The sequence below is a fragment of the Charadrius vociferus genome, unplaced genomic scaffold (assembly GCF_000708025.1).
Source record: "Charadrius vociferus isolate BGI_N301 unplaced genomic scaffold, ASM70802v2 scaffold301, whole genome shotgun sequence".
In the NCBI taxonomy this organism is placed as follows: Eukaryota; Metazoa; Chordata; class Aves; order Charadriiformes; family Charadriidae; genus Charadrius; species Charadrius vociferus.
The window spans coordinates 1,496,965-1,515,978 of record NW_009646842.1 but is presented as its reverse complement, the minus strand read 5'-3'; the positions used below and the strand labels follow the sequence as shown (position 1 = coordinate 1,515,978).

Sequence of the window (19,014 nt, the reverse complement as noted above, 5' to 3'; positions counted from 1 at the left end):
CCTGCCTATGGCGGGGGGGGGTTGAACCCAGTGATCTTCAAGGACCCTTCCAACCTAAACCATTCTATGATTCTATCCTGACCCATATAGTGCATTACAAGGAAAAGCACGTTTCAGTTCATGAAAGATTCTGTCATTCCAGCTGAATTACTCTAAAACATGGCAGCTTCTCAGGCACACAACTGGTTGCTTTTGCAGCTTTACAGGAGAAAACACAGTAGGTGTTTACAGTAGGTAAAACTTGAGAATAAAACATACCAAAGCAACTTTCTTCCTGCTGCTTTCCACAAAAAAAAAAGCTTCTCTCTTTTTTGGATAAGTAGTCACTCATCCCACACCAGCTTCTTTCACTGCCAGTCCAGGCGATGCTCTAAACAGGGACTCCCAGGTCCTGCAGCACACTCTTGCCACCACTCCCCAGCTCTGGGTTAGCTCTATCCCCAACTATGAGAGAGTCAGAAAACTCAGCTGCTCCATTTTAGAGAGCAGAGGAGGCTTCAGAAAACACTGTTTCAATTTCAAAGGCCAGCTCTCATGGCATCTTCTGAGCTTGTGCCTGAAGCAAATGTATGACAGCACTATAATAGAGAGAAAAGTTTTTCCTTTAATGAAAACACTGAAGTATCTAATTAACAAGTTAGGAAGCGGGGATTTACAATTACAGCATGCCTCTGTTCTTTGGTATAAACAGGTTGACTGTGCCCTCTCTCACAGTGTGAAGTGTGTGATGTGAGGCCAAATTTCCCTGAGCAGAGCTACCAGGCACCTTTGCATCGAGACATCTAAAGCCAGGAGGAGCTGACACACTGAATATCCCTGAGCCCAAGTCCCTGGCAGCATCGTGCTCAGCAGAGGCTTAGCAGACACTGCCATCTGCATTCAGAAACATGTCAGAGGAGCCGGGAAGGAAACTGAGTAGGTGTAGCTTTGTGTCAGAGCATTTGCTCAGGAATGACAAGATCCAGGTTTAGGGTACTGAGCAGAAGGCACAGGCCAGAGCCAACACTTTCCCAGACTTTAGCGGACTTAGAAAAGTTCATCTTATCCTCAGAACCTCTGAAGTGAGCTCCCACATTGAAGAGCTGAAAACCAGAACAAAACCTTGTAGCATATACATGCCTCTTCTGTAACCACTGAACACAAAAGCAAAACTTTCCAAATTTAGTAGGATGCAAGAAATTGCATAAGTTGCTTTTGTCTTTTCTATCTGGAATTCTTCACTCTGTTTTTGTCTCAGTCCTGGTCTCCTCTCCTCTGTTTCCCTCCTTCTCACTCTATTTTATGTTTATTTTTGCTCCCCCAGGTATAATTTCCGAGGCTTCCGCTGGCTCCAGGCTATGATCTTTGCCATAGAAGAAATAAACAGTAGCCCAACTCTCCTTCCCAACATGACACTAGGATACAGGATATTTGACACTTGCAATACAGTCTCTAAAGCCCTCGAGGCCACACTGAGTTTTGTGGCCCAGAACAAGATCGACTCCTTGAACCTGGATGAATTCTGCAACTGCTCAGAACATATCCCTTCCACCATTGCAGTCGTGGGAGCAACTGGGTCTGGCATCTCTACCGCCGTGGCCAATCTGCTGGGACTCTTTTACATACCTCAGGTATGCTTTCACTTCTTTTCTTTTGGTACAGCTTCGGGTATTGCTGTTTGGAGGGGATCTTTAAGTACGTTGTAGAACCAGGACAGGGAACTGCACTGCTGCCTTATGCACTCCATCTCTGTTTCAAACAAAGGAAGGTTTAGAAATGCAGTGGCCTTAGCTGTACGAATACATCCTTGGAGGGCTGAGGGGCAACAGGACAATGAGAAGCACTGGCTTTTAAAGTGGGACAACAGTTTATATAAAAGAAAGCAGTCTACTTCCCTCCAAACTTATTATGTCAAATCAAACCAAGTATTTTTTTTAGTCAGAGATACAAGTCTTCAGGCTTACATTTGCCAGAAATGTATGTGGGCCAGTAGAGGTATGTGCAGTGGCCGTGGCAGCTTCTCTGTCCCACTCTCTGCCAATGTGTCCTAACTGCACACAGGAAGATCTCAAGAGGAGTTCAGTCTCTGTGGCTTGTTTAATCTTTGCCATTTCCAGTAGAACCTCAAGGAGAGAAACAATACAAAATGTAGAGGTTTTCTGATGGTAGAAATATGTCTTGCTAGCAATTTGCAATCCCCAAACACAAAGCTTACCAAGCAGCCAATCACAACATTCAGCCAACAGCAACTTAGTCTAGGAGGGCTAGAGTCCTCTAGAGTGGTTTAGTCTGTGAACATGAGTCATTTATGTCAGTCATTGGCAGTTGCCAGCCTTGGCAGTTTAGTTGTGATGTTACTTCACCATGGTCACTGTCTAGTCATGCCCAACTCCCACAGAGCCCACTTAAGGTGGACCTCAGTCATTGCCAGTTGCTCTTAGGTCTCTCAGTATCTCTCATCATTCAAGTAGGGGATCTGTAGAGTTGTTGCTTCTGCTGATCAGGTGCTGTGCAGGTTTCTTGTGGGCTGACTGGCTTTTCTTTTGCCCTAAAGCCTCCAAAACAGGGTTTGTGAGAGTGTGTGGATACTCCCCCTCCTTGCCCTGGGGTCATCTGTGTGGTCGTGTAGTTGTGCCAGCTCCTGGTGTTGCAGCATCCTTCTTGCTGTCTGCTGACTCTATGTCAGTGCCGGTATCCATGGTCCCATCCTTCTGTTTAATGAACTTGTTGCTCTGAGACCCTAAGAAGACTATGAGGCTGGCATATTATAGCTTAATGTTGTTGCTCTTGATTTTAGATTTCCACATTGAGGACAACTTTGGAAAAAAGCACTTGGTCTTATCCATTTATGTATTGCCTTATATAGCCTAACGTTTCCTATTCCTCCTCTAAAATGAACACATGTGCCAGAGCTCACAGCAGTCCCTGTAACAAGATTGTGTCACACTGCACTCTCAGTCTGCCCTGAGAGGATATATCTTTATTTCAGCCAGGGCTCCAATTCCCACCTGCACCACAAATGAAGAAGGAAGGATTCCTGTCTGCCTGGTGCACAGTAATATATCTTGCCTATTTACTGTCATCAGTCTGACTCTCACAGGAGTCTGAAAAAATGGACATTTGGTCTCTGAGCAGGGCAGGAATGATTTAAGCTACGACCAATACATGCTATCTAGGTATTGCCCAGAGTAGAATTGGAAGGTGGTGTGTAATAAACACCATGATGGCTTTTTATATTGTTTCTATATATACATAAAGTATACATAGATACATAATATTTTATACTGTTAATTTACACATCGCATTACCAGGTGAACAAGGGCAGCTGAGAAGGGTTGGTGGGTTGGACTGAACATAAGAGATGTTTGCAGTTCTCAGACTTTCCCTTTGCACAGGGAATGGTGTTTGTGCTATGAGGCAGTAGCCTTATCTAGAGGTCGCTGAAAGGGGTAGATGTCAGGAGGTTCAGTTCTGGAACGAGATCTCAGTCAGGTGGCTGAAGTATGACAACTGAAAACAAGCTTTTAACCTGGGAGTTGTTGGGCAGTATTAGAATATGCATTATCGCTGCCATTTATAACAAGGCCATTACCAAATCCATGCTTAATAGACCCTGCCTTTCAGTACAAGTTGGAGGTATATTTTACAATTAATTTAAGGCTCATTACTCATTCCGTTGACGTCGGAACTGAAAATGTTATGACCCCAGTTCTGTTTCTCAGTATCTCACCTCAGTGTACCCTTACAGCACATGCAGGAGTGGGGTACCTTGCCTGTACCCCCTGGCACTAGGTTTTAGGAGATGAAAGTAGCACTGGGGAGGACCCTGTCCAGGGGAAAGTATAGCTCTGTGAAAGGAGGATTTCCTCCTATGGCCCTTGAAACTGCACTAGGAAACCTCCTTTTCTTTCTTCTTGCAGAAACATTAAATGCCAGCGTTTAAGGATGAGATAAGTTTCTCTGTAAATTTCCACTTTGTACAAAATGAACTGTTTATAGAAGACTTTTTCAAAGTGAGAGTGCTAAAGAGTTCAGATACCAATCTCAGAATGAAAAGATCAGTGAGTTTTAAAACTTCTCCAGATCTTTAAAGTATTCTCTTCTAGGTTTTATGGTTTTCTCCCTACTTGTAGAAAATCCAAATTATATCTTAAGAGCATATGGCACTTGTTCTGATTAAGAAAAAAATATTTCTTGATGGTTTTAGAAAAGGAAATAAAATCCCATTTTAACTGTAAAATACGGTGGTTCGTGGAGCGTGGAATGCCTACTGGCTTCTTTGCCGATTCTGGCCAGCAATGAGGAAATACTGCTAAGGTAGTATTGACCAGCATTACCTTAACACTCCGCAAGGTCAAGGCAACTGACATACATCACATTCTTCTTACTTCGGCTGGCAGGATTGTATATAACATGCATATGATGCCTGATGGAGCCTAAGGATGGAGACAGATGTGAGAGACAAGGAGAGACAGACATTGCTCTTCAGAGTAGGTCCGAGATGGCAATACCAGCCTGCTCTCTCATGGCTGGTTCAGGACAGAGGAAGTCTGCATTTTGTCTGAATTATGTTCATTGCCCTCGTTTATCTAAAAGATACATTCTTGTTTCTGGATTTGGCAGGAAGTGCAGTGAGGTGCATGTAGGCCACCCGTGCAGGCTCGCCTCTTTGCCATTCCCCCAAGCTAGTATCAGTATCTCTCTCCCTCAGATCCTTAACCTTACAGGTGGACATGAGCTTGTTCCAGTCTCTTGGGTCCAAGCAGCTTTTCCTGTTCGTGTGCCTCTGTAAGACAGTCACAGCTACAAGAACATACGGACTCTCAGAATGGATCATGTGCAACCACAAGCTAAAAGTTCGTGGCTTCCAGTGTGGTGCTCAGCTCTCTCTTCATCCCATTCGAGGTTACACAGGTTGACAGTGACGCTATATAAACGTAGGCAATTTATTCCCAGGCAGTTCACTTTATGGTGTGTTTTGCTTGTTCACTGTGTTCTTACAGGTCAGCTATGCCTCATCCAGTCGTCTCTTGAGCAATAAGAACCAGTTCAAGTCCTTCCTCCGCACAATCCCCAATGATGAGCATCAGGCCACAGCAATGGCAGACATCATCGAGTACTTTCGCTGGAACTGGGTGGGAACAATTGCAGCCGACGATGACTATGGCCGGCCAGGAATTGAAAAGTTTCGGGAGGAGGCGGAGGAGAGAGACATCTGCATTGATTTTAGCGAGCTCATCTCACAGTACTCAGATGAAGAGGAGATCCAGCAGGTGGTGGAGGTCATCCAGAACTCCACAGCAAGGGTGATCGTTGTTTTCTCCAGTGGCCCAGACCTGGAGCCCCTCATCAAAGAGATTGTCAGGCGAAACATCACCGGTAAGATCTGGCTGGCGAGTGAGGCCTGGGCCAGCTCTTCCCTGATAGCCATGCCAGAGTTCTTCCGCGTCATCGGCAGCACCATTGGGTTTGCGCTGAAGGCAGGACAGATCCCAGGCTTTCGTGAGTTCCTGCAGAAGGTGCATCCCAAGAAGTCCACCAACAATGGCTTTGCCAAGGAGTTTTGGGAGGAGACGTTCAACTGCTATCTTCCTGATGGGTCCAAAAATTCTCCAGCTTCAACTTCCTTCCACAAGGGCCATGAAGAGGGACTGGGAGTTGGAAATGGAACGGCTGCCTTCCGACCTCCGTGCACAGGGGATGAGAACATCACTAGTGTGGAGACACCATACATGGACTACACGCACTTGCGGATATCCTATAATGTATATTTGGCAGTATATTCTATTGCCCACGCCTTGCAGGATATATATACCTGTACCCCTGGGAAAGGACTCTTCACTAATGGATCCTGTGCAGACATTAAGAAGGTTGAGGCATGGCAGGTAAGTCCCTCATTTGTGTGCCGGTGCAATATACTTGCAGAAGAAAGACAAGCTGTCCTGGAGCTCTTAGGGTACCTTTCACAACCCTGGATCTCAGACACAGCGTCAGGCTCCTGGGACGTAGAATATCACTGTGTGCAAGTTTGGTGCACGCTCCCACCCCACAGGGAATGTAACGTAAATTGTGTTAGGTTTGCCTGCAGTGAAAGGGGCTTAAGCGAAGTTAAATTTTCTTGCATTCACTACAGGCCAAAAGTGCACACACAGACAATTACCACAGCCTGGCTGACGCAAGGTAACTTGATCATATATTGAACCCTTACATAAACAAGAGGGCCTGGAGAGAGCACATAAACAAGGAAAACAGTTTTTAGAGTTCATTTTCTTTGGCAAGCTCTATGTCTTTTGCAATCCCACAGCAACTTTCCATACAGGCCGTATTTTTTTCCCAAAGTTTTAAGCTTATATAGGATCAAACTAAAGCAGGTTGAGTAATGAAGGAAAATAACATGTGGCTATTGGACAAATAATAGATAGCTGCTTTGATTTGGCCGTGATATTTGTGAACTGATAAAATGATACTAACTACTTAGTCACGTTTACCCATTCATTTGATGCACTCTGCCCACAGGCATATGGATGGTATTCTGGCATTTTGTCTTCTGATCTTTTATGAATACTCTATACCTTATGATATGTGTGATTGTGCTATCCGATGTGGTATTCAGTATGGGTTTTTAATATCTACTGCATTCTTGAATAACAGAATTAGCTTGTGAGGTTATCAAATGAAGGTATACCAAATACGGAGCAAATTTTGTTTGCCCCGTTCTGGTCATCACAGAATTCTTGGACCCAAACATATCTGAAATCAGAAGAACACAGATGAATATAAGGAGGATCACATCTCTGTTTGCATGTGTAATTTCCTCTATTCAGAATAGCCTAACCAAGATGAAGGCTATCTGTGCCACAAACTTTGCAGATGTTGGATCAGCATTTGCATGTGGGAACTGCAGTTTGGTTCCTGTCTAGTCTTAGTCAACTCAAAAACATCAGTCAGATCAAAGTAAAAGGCTTTGTCTTGGCATTTACGGGAAACCTGCCTTGCTTTAGGTACCTGATTTGGGTTTACCAAAACCACTTTACTCGGAGTTGATGAGTGCAGGCTGGTTTGGGGGAATCCTGTGATTGCTGGTGCTCTCTGAGGTTTCTGTCTTTCAAAGCTAGTCTGCTTTTCGGAAGCACACTGGCAGAAGTGGGCAAGTCACAGACAGATTTAGCTTTCATGCTTGGTAAAAATGATCCAGAATAAATATGTTTTTAATTCCTTCCCTTATGCCTTGTCAACTTGGAAAGTAAAGCAGGATATTCATACCATAGCTAACTGAAATAATGTGGTGTTTGTTGAGGATTCCGCAATCGGGAAGAGTGTCCTCTCATTTCTGTCTGGTGCTGAAGGATGGCTGTATCAAAATGTAAAGCATCCTGCCGATCCAGCCTTTGGGGTATGCATACTTGCCTTAAAGGAGGGAATCAGCATCAAGAAAGAGTATGTGGGGGCTAACATGACTGGGTAGGAATAGCAGGTGCTACAAAGAAACAGGCTGTATTTGAACTGACCACCATTATGTGGTGTTGGCTGTCAAGCACATTTGATATTTGTGCATTTTTTCACTTCATTTCAAAATCAAACACATGAATAGCAGGTAAATGCCGCGTATGTGTGCATACCCACTTCATATCAGGCATTGCGGCTCATTACCCTCGGGAAGCTTTCCTCTGCCGTGGGGGTAATGGGTTCACCTCACAAACGTGCATCCTCCAGCATCTCCAGAGAGCGGTTTTCTGACAACCAGACAGAAGAAAACATTTCTGTTAAAGTCAGTCTCATTTTCAGCGGTGTTTCTGCCGGTGGTCAGCGCCTGCTCCCTCTTCTCAAAATTAGCTCAAGGATTTCTTGACAGGAAGCAACCTGAGAGAGCAGGGATGGTCTTAGGAAGCCTCCACGCCTGAGACTGGAGGCAGCAGCCGCTAATAGTGTCTGCAATCATTGACCAGGTGGTGTGTGGGATAGATAAGATGAACCTGGTGAACTCGTGTCTCCATTAGCCTGAGCTCCTGTCCAGAGCAGCCCTTGCCAGAGGGGTCAGTAGCTGCGGAGGATAAATAGTGTGTTCCACAATTTAATTGTGTACCATTTAATTTTTTTGCCTTTCAACGGCATTACCCATTAACATGTATTATTTATTCGTTCTCTGCTAATTGTTAATTTTATGTATTCGGAATATAAAACTTTGTGGAGGGTGCTTGTGTGGGTCTGTATATAAAAATAACATTTTTACCTCAGTGATCAATTCATTTGAACTGGACAGCAGGAAGCCTAGCACAGAACTACTGTGAGTTGGTTCAATTGGGTGCAATTCTTCTATTAAGAACTTACCATCTATTATTTAAGAAAGCTCTAAGCATGCTTCAGCATGGGGAGCACGTGATTTTTCTGTGTCTCACATGCTAAAATATCAAATACTAACAAATTCCTTCTCTACTTACTTCTAGCTACTTGTTTAAGAAGCAGCTTACTCATTTTCTCCACTCGAGCCAGTGGTCTGTGACAGACCCTGTCCGTAAACCCCGTCTTGCTTCCTTTTGTTTTACCAGTGCCTCTGATGCTGGCCGTGGGCACCTCCACCAGCGATGAGACTGGTCAGCTCAAGCTCGCAGGCTGCTGCAGCATGTGCAGAGATTGCGGGCGCAGGCAGAGCTGGTGAGCAGGCAGAGCATCTTCCAGGCAGGAGCTGTGCCTCTCTCTCCATGCCATGGAGCTGCCTGTGGCCTTCGGAGCCTTCTGTCTGAAAATGGGAAAACTGGCTTTTCCATGCTCTACAGAAAATTACAGGCTTTGGCAGGATGTCTGTGCTGCCCATTTTCTGAGCAATGTATATGCCTGCAGCTGTCACGTGTTGAGAACCTACCCTGCTGAAAGGCAGAAGATAATCCAGTTGCACACCTTTGCAAGACACCTGCAAAGAGCAGAGAGTATTCTCTGCACGTGCCATTCTTGCATCCTGCATGATATTGGTCAAGATCAGATTAATTACTTCTTTTTGCAGTCTTTTGTTCAGGTGACAAAAAGGTGCAGGGCAATCCAGAACAAAATGCCTAAACAATTTCTGTCGCATTTGGTAATGGCAAAATTTTACACAAAGCACTAAAGATTAAAGTGCGTGACTGCAAATAGCACAACAGAAAGAATCCTCTTAAAGGGTTCCATCACCTCTGATTATGAGAAGCCCATTTTCTTTCACTGGTGGGCTGTGATTTTTTTTTAGGAGACTGTAATTGGTAAGGCTGTGTTGCTCTGGTTCATGGGCTGGCCTCCCCCACATACAGGCTCTCCCATAAGCTATGGAATAGCAGTGGAAGATATGGCAAGAGGTGGGGCATGGGCTCAGGACTCCTGTACTTATGCTGCCTCTTTGCCAAAATTCCCTGCATCTTTAGCCTGTTTCTACTTAACAGCTCAAACAGTCTGCTTGTGAAGCCCTTTTTTCTTAGTATCTCCCTTGATAAGATTTCTCAGGTCCCTCAAGTTCTTTTATTTTCTTGGTGTCTGCTCATGTGGCTATTCCCATGGTCACTTCTAGCAGCAAGCCCATCTGTTCTTTTTTCTGTTCTCCTCCTGGCAAAGATTTATAACCCTTTGGGGCATTTACAGGAGCCTTGCTGGTGTCTCTCTCATTTCAAACACTGGGTGGTCCTGCAAAAAAAAAGAGGAAAACTAGTAAGGGATCCTAATCTGTCCTTCAGAGCAAATATTTATTACTTCATGTTCTTTCTCTGTGAGAAGAGGAAAAACCTGTCTTTACCTCACTCTGTGTTTCTGCCCATTCATTTGGCTTCTTGATGATTGCCAACCAGCAGCTGATGGGCCTCTCTCTGTCTCACAGTAAAAGCATTGCAATTAAATGGGGAAGATAATCTCCCATGGATTTGAGAAGGCAAAGGTGCGCAGTCACAGGGTCACGGAGCACAGCATCCTTAGGTGGACTCCCAGACTATATGCAGGTTGTGGTTACACTGGAAGCTGTGAACTTTGGCAGGTTCATGAACGAAAATTGATAGCTCTTCTAGGCACCAAGGCAAAGCATGCTGCGCAGGCTGAAAAATGTGCTGTCCTCATGATTAGCAGGTTAAAGACATGCTCGTGTAAATTGTTCTATGCCTAGAAATCTGATTGACCTCAGACTCAGTGAAAAGCTGCTATATGCTGTTCACAAAATAAAAGGAAATACAAATTGGCTTCACCTAGCAACATCTAAAGTCTTTTATTACACCTGCGCACCTACCAGCCAACGCTTCCTTCCTCTGTGCTGGTGATACACGTTATCAAGAGGTAAAAATGGATTGGTGCCTTCTTCAACTTTACATTTAGGTATGTCTGGCTGGCTGGAAATTGATTCTGCAAGGCTTTAAAGAAGTGAATGATGCCTTAGATGACATACGTCTCTCAGACCTTTGAGCCTAAGGGCTTATCTTATCAGTTTTGTGTCTGTTGAACTATATAGGCCTGTCTGAACAATTAAAGTGGTGTATGGAAAACAGCTGCTTTGTGGTATAGAGAATGAAACAGTATCAGAACAGGTATTGAGGCTGGTGTGAAAATTAGTCATTTGGGAAGAACTGCAATGAAGACAGGGGAAGCTGATGAATATCAGGCAACTGCAAAACCTCACCTAGTCTGCATTACAAATGCAGTGGAGATGTATTTGTTATGAACAGAAAGCAAGCATTTCACCAGTGTGCCTTTGTTGTGGGAGACCGAATTGAGAGGCTGACAATTTGAGCCACACACAGAAATGTGTGGGTCAATAGAGCAAACACAGTGATTTCGCCGCAAGGGCAATAACAGATGATCACTTATTCATTAGTTTGGAGATAACAACTTGCCGTCAGCTGAGAACATCATTTGTGAGGTCTGCAACTAAGCAGACAATAAATGGAGTATTATTTAGATGTCTCTGCAACTAAAAGGAGAAAGACTTAACTGAACCTTACTAAAGGGGGGGTCAGGCCTGTAACAACACCAGTAGAAAATGCACCAGGAAACCATTAGCCCAACAGGGTTGCTAGAAGAAGGGTGAATGAACTGCATGCAGCAAATACACAACCTCTATGTTGTGAAGTAAGGAGTTGTGGTTGTTAATTACTTGGTAAAAAATGGCTGAGATTCTTCCGAATCGGGGTAGTACACACTGCCTGATAACCAAAAATGCAGTATTCCTGCCCACCCGCAAAGTGTTGAGTTTTTCATAAAAGTAATTTTTAATATAGTCACTTATCTGCTTCATTACAACAAAAACTGTATTTGAAAAGAAGTGTTTCCTAATATTTATGAAGCTCATTTGTACCTTTGTCACTTGGGGAAAAGAAGTCAGTTTTTCAGCCTATATTGGACCTGGGAATTTTAGGGAAGGCTCCATGAGATGTTCATATAACGTCTCTGTCTGTATCGTCTTAAGACAATAATTACCACTTGAATTACCAAGACATCAGTATCTTTTACTAAGACACAGCATGTCTTTGTTGCACAAAAGGATGTAAATTTTCATCTAGGATAAAGCTGCACAAAAGGATGTAAAATTTCATCGGACCTTTCCCGATGCTATTCACAAATGGAGCTGGTGACAAAGGGCACCTTTAGAGCCCCCTAAAGGCACTCAGAAAGTGAGGTGAGGAAACAAATGGACTTATCAAAAATTCAGTTTCGTACTGTAATCATTCCTCTGACTTGGCTGATTTCCATTTATCCCAAGGTAGAGTTGAAGCTAACTTCAAAGGCGTGGTAATTATAGCATAGTTTGTTATTTCTTTTCTTTCTGGGTGGTCAGCCATCTTCACAGATGCTTTACTAACCAGCCACATAGTCTTATCCCCAAAGTGAACTTTCATGCACTATGAAGGACTGGTGTTGCTCCACACAGTGGGTGAAGTTTGGAGGAAGAAGAACAAATTACCTTTTATAGCATATAAAGGGCCTTTTTTCCTTGTAGAATTAAGAGACTGATCTCCCCCCTGGAGCATAAGCAGTACTTTACTCAGAAAGGACTTGTGTCTCTAGGAGGAATTACATGAGGGTTATTTAGAAACTGTAGAAATCAAAGCCTTGACATGACATTTCTTTGTTGGCCAAGACTTACATTGATAAACGAAATGGAAAAAACAGTTTTAAGCTAGTAGCCAAGTGGAACATGTGCCCAAACAGGGTAACAGTGAATCCACTGGGACTTTAGTTGACCATTAATGGGACCTATGACTGTGCGTGCCACAGATGCCCATTCTAAATGTCCGAAACGGTTGCATGAGTTCAGTCAACTCAGTGTGACTATAGGAAGCTTTAGGACTCTTTCCTAAATGGATAGTAGTTCTCGAATAGATTATTTGAACTCAGGTTTGATGAATGACCATTATTTTGTTAAAAGAAATGATTCCAGGCATGCAGTATCAGTTGGTTCTCATTCTAACAGAGAGAGGCAGCTTACCTAAGCATTGAGGTAATTCATCATAGAGTTCTAAATAGGAAAGAATTTACAATCAAAAGCTATGACTTCCTCCTGGCCTAGAGAAAGGCACAGTTCTTCAAATCAATATCAGCAGTGTTCTGTGCAGGATGCAATTTCAGACCTCGTTGGGAATTTGAAGAGACTGATCCATAAAGGGCTGTTAGACAAATGTGACAGCAAATGGGTGCAGGGAGACCCATATACAGATTTGTTCTCTGCAGAGCTGGGTAGAGATGGCATTAAACACCTTCCAGAAACGACATTTCGATCAGATTTTGATTGTGCAAGACATTATATGTGAATTATGATACTTGAAAACACTGAGCTTGTAGGATAACCATTGGCTCTATTATTAGCTTTTATAAGTGGACAATTAATTATGCATTTTTTATTATTAAATTTAGACTTAAATTAATAAAAAGAGACCTATCTTAAGCTTTTAGATACTTCACCATAACAGTTGTTGTGCAGTATGACAGCCTCCCAAGAGCATTAAAATATTGTTACTCACTCAGGATTTCTGCCAATGGATCCTTCACTGTCAGTACACACAGCACCCTGGGACATTGTACCCAACAGATTTCTCCATATTATACTCATTCCAAGTGAAAAACAAAGCAATTATGGTATTAAGTCTAGACTAGGTGGCCATGATGGTTCTTTCATATCGTAGCTGTAGGTAAAGACAGCAGCATACGAAGTACAGTACAAAGTACCATCTAACAGCACTGACGGTTAGCTCTCACCGTACCTATACCATTGCCTTTGTCTGACCATCTCTCTCCACAAAACCTTAATAGGAACCTAAAAAATGTTCAAATAGAGTCACTTTCCAAATGATCCCGCAGTTTGAAATCCTTTGTAAAATAAATTATGCAAATTTATGCCAGGTTCAGGAAAGTAATCTTGGTGCAGTTAAGGGATGCTTCACATTGGATGTAAAGTCTAGGTATTTCACTTCTGAAGAGCTGTGTTTGCCAGTCAAACTTGTGTTTAGCAAGATTTATTTTCTCCAACGATATGCTGACTATCAGACCTTTTTTTTATTAGTATGATCCACGGCAGGTCACATCTCTTGTCACAGACCGTGTCTTATTTCTACTTGGGATTTGACTGACCTTTAGTTTCATTGGTCCTTACTTGGCCTTGCTCTATTACATTTAAAAGTCCAGATGAAGTACTCATAATTTTTCTCCATATGGTATTTATGCACATTGATCAAATTATTCTTCAGTCTTATCGTGATAATTTAAACAGAGTGGGGTTTTAGTCATAAGTTGTTTTCTGCTTTATTTCGGTATCTTGTCCTTCTTTTTGGCATATATTCAGTATTGCTTTAACAGCCTCAGCACAGCCAGACACTGAAAAAAATCCCCCACATTTGCATACACTTATTACTTCCTCATTTATACGTGCACGAGTTACATTAGCCTTCCTTGCCACAGCATGCAATGGAAATGTCGCATTAAGTTGCCAGTAAAACTTGGCCGGATGTGGTACCCCTTCTGTGCCCATGGCTTGAATTTCTTATGCCTTTATGCATACGTCTGAATTTCACTGTATTAAACACAGATGTTTGAAAGCAATCTGGGGGAAATATTTTGTCTTGATTATTATTTACCATTATGTTAATCCATGCATTTTCTGCAAATTTTCCCAACAGTGCTTTTATACTTGCTGCCAAAGTATTGATGAACGTATTGGATCACAGTGAGTTGTTTACCGCGACTGGAGAAGTTCCCCATGAACTGATGATCTGTCAATGTTAACAGATACCTGTTTTTACAAATCAGTTGGGCAATTCTTGATCCATCAATAGATGCTTTATATTAAATGTAGAGCTCAGATATTTCACTTCCAAAAGGGTGTGTTTGCCAACCAAACTTGGATTTAACGAGTTCTCTATTCTTCAAAGCCTTATAGACTGGCAGCAATTATGCTTCTGTCCTGTCATTTTGTATTAATTGATCCTCAACCCAAATCTCTTGTTTTCCCGTTCTTTTACCTGGGATTGATGTCAGGCTAGCCAGCCTTTGGTTACAGAGGACATCCCTCTGCCTTTTATGATACTCTCATTGCTCGGCAACTGTTGCGGCCCACTGAGCAAAACTACAAGTCTCTGGAAGAGGCATTAGCTTGGATTCATGCCCTGCACGGCCTGACACGGGGGGAAACTTCAGGCACGCTGTTGGGACTGTGTTACATGGGCACGTGTACGAGAAAGGTGGATTGGGATTGCTGTGGAATCATATTAGACAGCATATTGACTTTGTCATTCAAAGCCAGTGGCATTTTTATGCATATATCTTAAACCTACTGTATTAGCGCTCTTTTTATTACATGTGGAGTGCTGTGATGAACTGTCTGGTTCTGTCAGCCTTTTAGATCCACTTTAAATTGCTCGGGCTCTTCTCTAATCTCTTTTTAAGGACCTTTTACCTCCGTTAATGTCACATTATGGCTCCAACACAAGTGCCCTTGGGATAAGAATGTCCAGGGTTTTTTTTTACTGATAGCAAGGGCAATAACATATCATTCATTTAGCTTTCCTGCTCCTCCTTACCTGTCTCTTTAGCTTTCCATCCTCTTTAGCTGTCTCTTACAGCCATATGTCATGATGATCTGGCATACACAACACCTTTCAATTTTAATATGTTCAAGAAATTTCTTAATATGTTGCCTGGTGATTTTTTCCACTTTGTTCTCCAGGTTTTTCTATGTTCTACTTTGTGTTACTATACTACTTGTATTTCGAAGCCTTGTTTGAATGGTCTGTGTTGGATTAGTGCTTTTAGAGCACGCCATAATAAATATTGCTGTTTGAGCTTTATTTGTATAATGAGGATAGCAACGCATCATTACCCCTTAATTAATGAGCTTTTATTTTAATGAACACAGCCAAAGTTTCTGAACAGATAATGGGGTACAGTCATTCAGTCCTTTCCTCTGGCTTGTTGATGGATTCTCTCCATTCTGTTGGGTGCAGAGAACTCTGTCCTCACTGGCCTACGCTTCTACATCACTGGGGCCAAGACTAGTCAGAAGCCTGCTTGATTTTGTATAGCATTATATTCCATGACTAGGGATTCTCCACAGACATTATTTTTCATTTCACAACCATGATTTTTGTCCTGATTACTAGGAACTGCATTAATGCTCTCAGTATTTGCAAGGAGGGGACAGATGCTGTCACTCCAGCCATTTTTGTCCAGAAGAAGTCTACTACAGTCAGTAGATCAGATGAAGTCTGTTCGGGATGGAACTGAACTGGGACCAAGGCTACTCCAGACACCTTATCTCCTGAAGTTACTTGTAGGAAGGATTTTCAGCTCTAAGGAACTGACAGCACAATATCATGCTTTGGGCCATACAAATATATAGGGGTACCACCATACAGCTGGATCTTAATTTAAAACAGAGAAAGGAGAAAATGTTGGAGAAAAAAACTCTTTTGTCACTTCTCTTCTCTCTGGAGTCAGTCAAACTCACTAATTGCAGTTAATTGAAACAACACTGTCCAAACAAGCATTTTGACAGACTCAAAATTAAGTGTTTCTTCATTTTCCCACTTAAAGAGTAACTACAATTAAAATGGAACTGTGACTTGAAGGTCACACTTTTAGGTTTGACTTTAAAAAACATATTTGCACTGAATTTCAGTTCACTGTATTTCATATGATGTTTTCCTATGTAAGTCTCTGGTTTCAGAAAATCCTGTAGTTGAGATATACACAGAGGATATTCCCATTCTGTTTACTTCCTCATGTATCACGTGGATCCCAGCCAAGACCAAGCACATGAAAACTTTCTTGCTATGCTTTCCACTCATGCCACACTTAGCAATATGATTATCCTGTATCATAGCATGCTTAAGCGATGTGGTTATAGCGATCAGGCTTTGCATTAAGCAGTACGAGCTCAGGACTTGCATTCTATAGAGAAGTGCACTTAGAACAGCAGGTGTGCTGCTCTGGAGGACCTTCAGGAAACAAAATATTCTGGTCGCATCCTTACTGTGTCCTGTGACCTCCTAAATGATAATTAAATCAGTCTGGAAACCCAGCCATGCAATGGCAAAATACTGCAAGATCATTTCTTGATTCTTTTGGGAACCTCTGTGACTCAGCAGACAGGTCTTTCTGAAGCATTTTAGACCCAGTTCTGTAATGGCATTCAGGCATCTGCAAACATCAGTAAATACCGAATGGGATTTTCTAAAGTATCTCAGTCAGACCCGACTTGTGCAGCCTCTGTTGTGGAATCCACTAGGCCTGTGGTTTTGAGTTCTTTCTGGACATCCTTGTAGACATAGTACTGTAGTTAATCTGACCCCAAATCAGATTATCCCATTTTAAATCAGATTAGTCCTATTTTATATCAAGTCCTATTTTGCCTTTGACATTTTTGGTTTAAGTGACTTGCTCCTACTGTTGTAGCAGCTATTAATTTGTTACTTCTGTCACCTTTCACTGTTAAGAAGGCGTCAAAGCTGCTGCAGTTTTGAATCAGTAAAGCAGTGTCCCTTGGTTGCTGACTAGAAAACCACGTAAGCTAACCTATCTAGCCCAGTTACAGGCAGTCCAAGTGGTCCTTGTCATAGGAGACTCTAGGCTTCATCGGTTCCCAAGCAGACTGAGCGCTCACCAAAGGAAGCACCAAGCACCTTCCACTGAGCAGCAAGTGAGGTGTGTTCCCAACACAGTCCATCTGAATTCCTTCCTCTCCCAATTTCTGCAAGTTTCTGTTGGAGGGCCTGCTTCTCTCTCGCAAAGAAAAAGCAAAATGTATGCATGGGTGCCCATGTCAGCACCACTGCTGCCCCTCCTCGAGCAGAGGACACCGGTCAATAAGAGGGGGAGAGATCCATGTCTCCACTGCCTGAGGATGTCGTCATATCCATGATGGAAGCAGAATGAAACCAAACCAATTACCAGTTAAAATATGCCAGTGAGCACATCTTGTTATGGCAGCCTGATGTCCTGTACTTCTCTAGAGACCTGAATAAAGTCAGTCAGCTTTGCAGGGTTCTCTGTAAGAATATGTCAACTCTCCACACAAATCACTGTGTGTGTCATAAACAGATAAATAATCCTGCACTTTCGTTTCTCTTCAAACGGAAGTCAGACTGGCTGTCTAAGAGCTACCATCACCACTTCTGGACCTCTCTTACTTTAATCTTATTCTTCTTTTCTGATCAAATGACTAGAACTGACTGCATTTTCCAGGGAAAACTGTATTATTGTTGTACATATTGGCATCATATTTTCAGTGTAATTTTCTTTCTAACTTTCATACCCTAATATTTCGTTGGCTCTTTCAACTGCATAATGCACAGTGTTTTTGCTGAGCTGCCTACAATAATGAACTGGGCTTTGTCTTGAGTGTTTAGTTAATTCAATTTCCAATAAATATTATGAATAGCATAATTATTAGTAACAACATATGGCACATTGTACTTGTCATACACATTTAGCCTTCAGTTGTGCTGTCCATTGACCTGCCTAGCTTTACAAGGATGTCACCCAGTTCTTATCAAAGCATAACAACTTTGAACGTTCAAGAACATTATTATGTTATTCTCAGCCTTTGTACAGCTATTCTTGAGTCTTGAACTGAACTCTTTCTTTCACCCTGTTTTTTTCAAGTCACCGGCAGATCTAGCATTTCACCAGAGCTGGGATGTCCACCCCATCCTGCCAGAATTCCTTTGCACTATTGTCAATGAATCTGTGGCTGACTGTCAGTGTTCTCTCTCTTCAACTCTTTGACATCATCCCTTCTTCCAGAGTTTATCTCCCTTCGCTCATCTGCACTGTTACCAACATTACAGTTTCAATCCTGGAGTACAGTACAGTCCTTGTACAGTAGGTGATGAGTGGTCTTCATTACTTTAGCGTGAAGTGCCCAGTATCCCAACTACAGAGCAGGCACTCCTTGTGCATGGGGCTGGATGTGTGTAACAAAAAGACATCCTGTTTTGTTGTGAGGCATTTACAGTGAGAACCCTAGCTCTGTTCCTGGGTCCCTTTCAACTCCTCCACCTGGGTTACGGTGGATAAACAGTATTAGCAGTCACTCCTTCCGAGCAGAAAACCAATAGACACCAGCCAGCTTAGGTGGAGTGTCGCAAGTGGTGCATGGTAATGAATCACATCCTCCGTTGGCTGAAGAACTCTGTTGTCTTTTCAATGGCCTTTGGAAAAAGGTGAGATTAATGGTGTTGGCATATCCTGGCATCTTGGTTTTAAAAAAAAAAACATCAGCACTACGTCTTGTCCCCGTCAGTGAACAATGAGCAGCAGGAGAGGAGGAGAGTTTATAGGAGGGGAAGGAGACTTCAGCTCCTGAAGGCAAGAAGAATGCTTTGGGCAGAAGAGCTGGGTGCAATTCATCTTCCCCCACCTCAGGCTTCTGGAAACAGGTATTACTGACCCCGGGGGCTATGGTCAGCACCTTCGTGCCTGCTAGGTCCTCTGTTTCGGAAGTGGTGGATACTGTGATGACAGCGCTGGCTTTGGGAGAGCCTAAGAGTTGACCTTACATAAAAAACAGGCAGAACAAGATAATCCAAAGTAGCAAATGCAGCA

At 42.7% G+C, this 19,014-nt stretch overlaps 1 protein-coding gene across 1 annotated transcript in view; it reads left to right on the top strand.

Annotated features, from left to right (window-relative positions):
• The window catches only part of CASR (calcium-sensing receptor), a 41,509-nt gene that overhangs the window by 7,895 nt on the left and 14,600 nt on the right, over positions 1 to 19,014 (top strand). The window contains exons 2-3 of the mRNA XM_009893091.1: positions 1,304 to 1,610; positions 4,983 to 5,864. Of these exons, the coding sequence (XP_009891393.1) occupies positions 1,304 to 1,610; positions 4,983 to 5,864 (1,189 nt within the window). The remainder of the gene's footprint in view (positions 1 to 1,303; positions 1,611 to 4,982; positions 5,865 to 19,014) is intronic.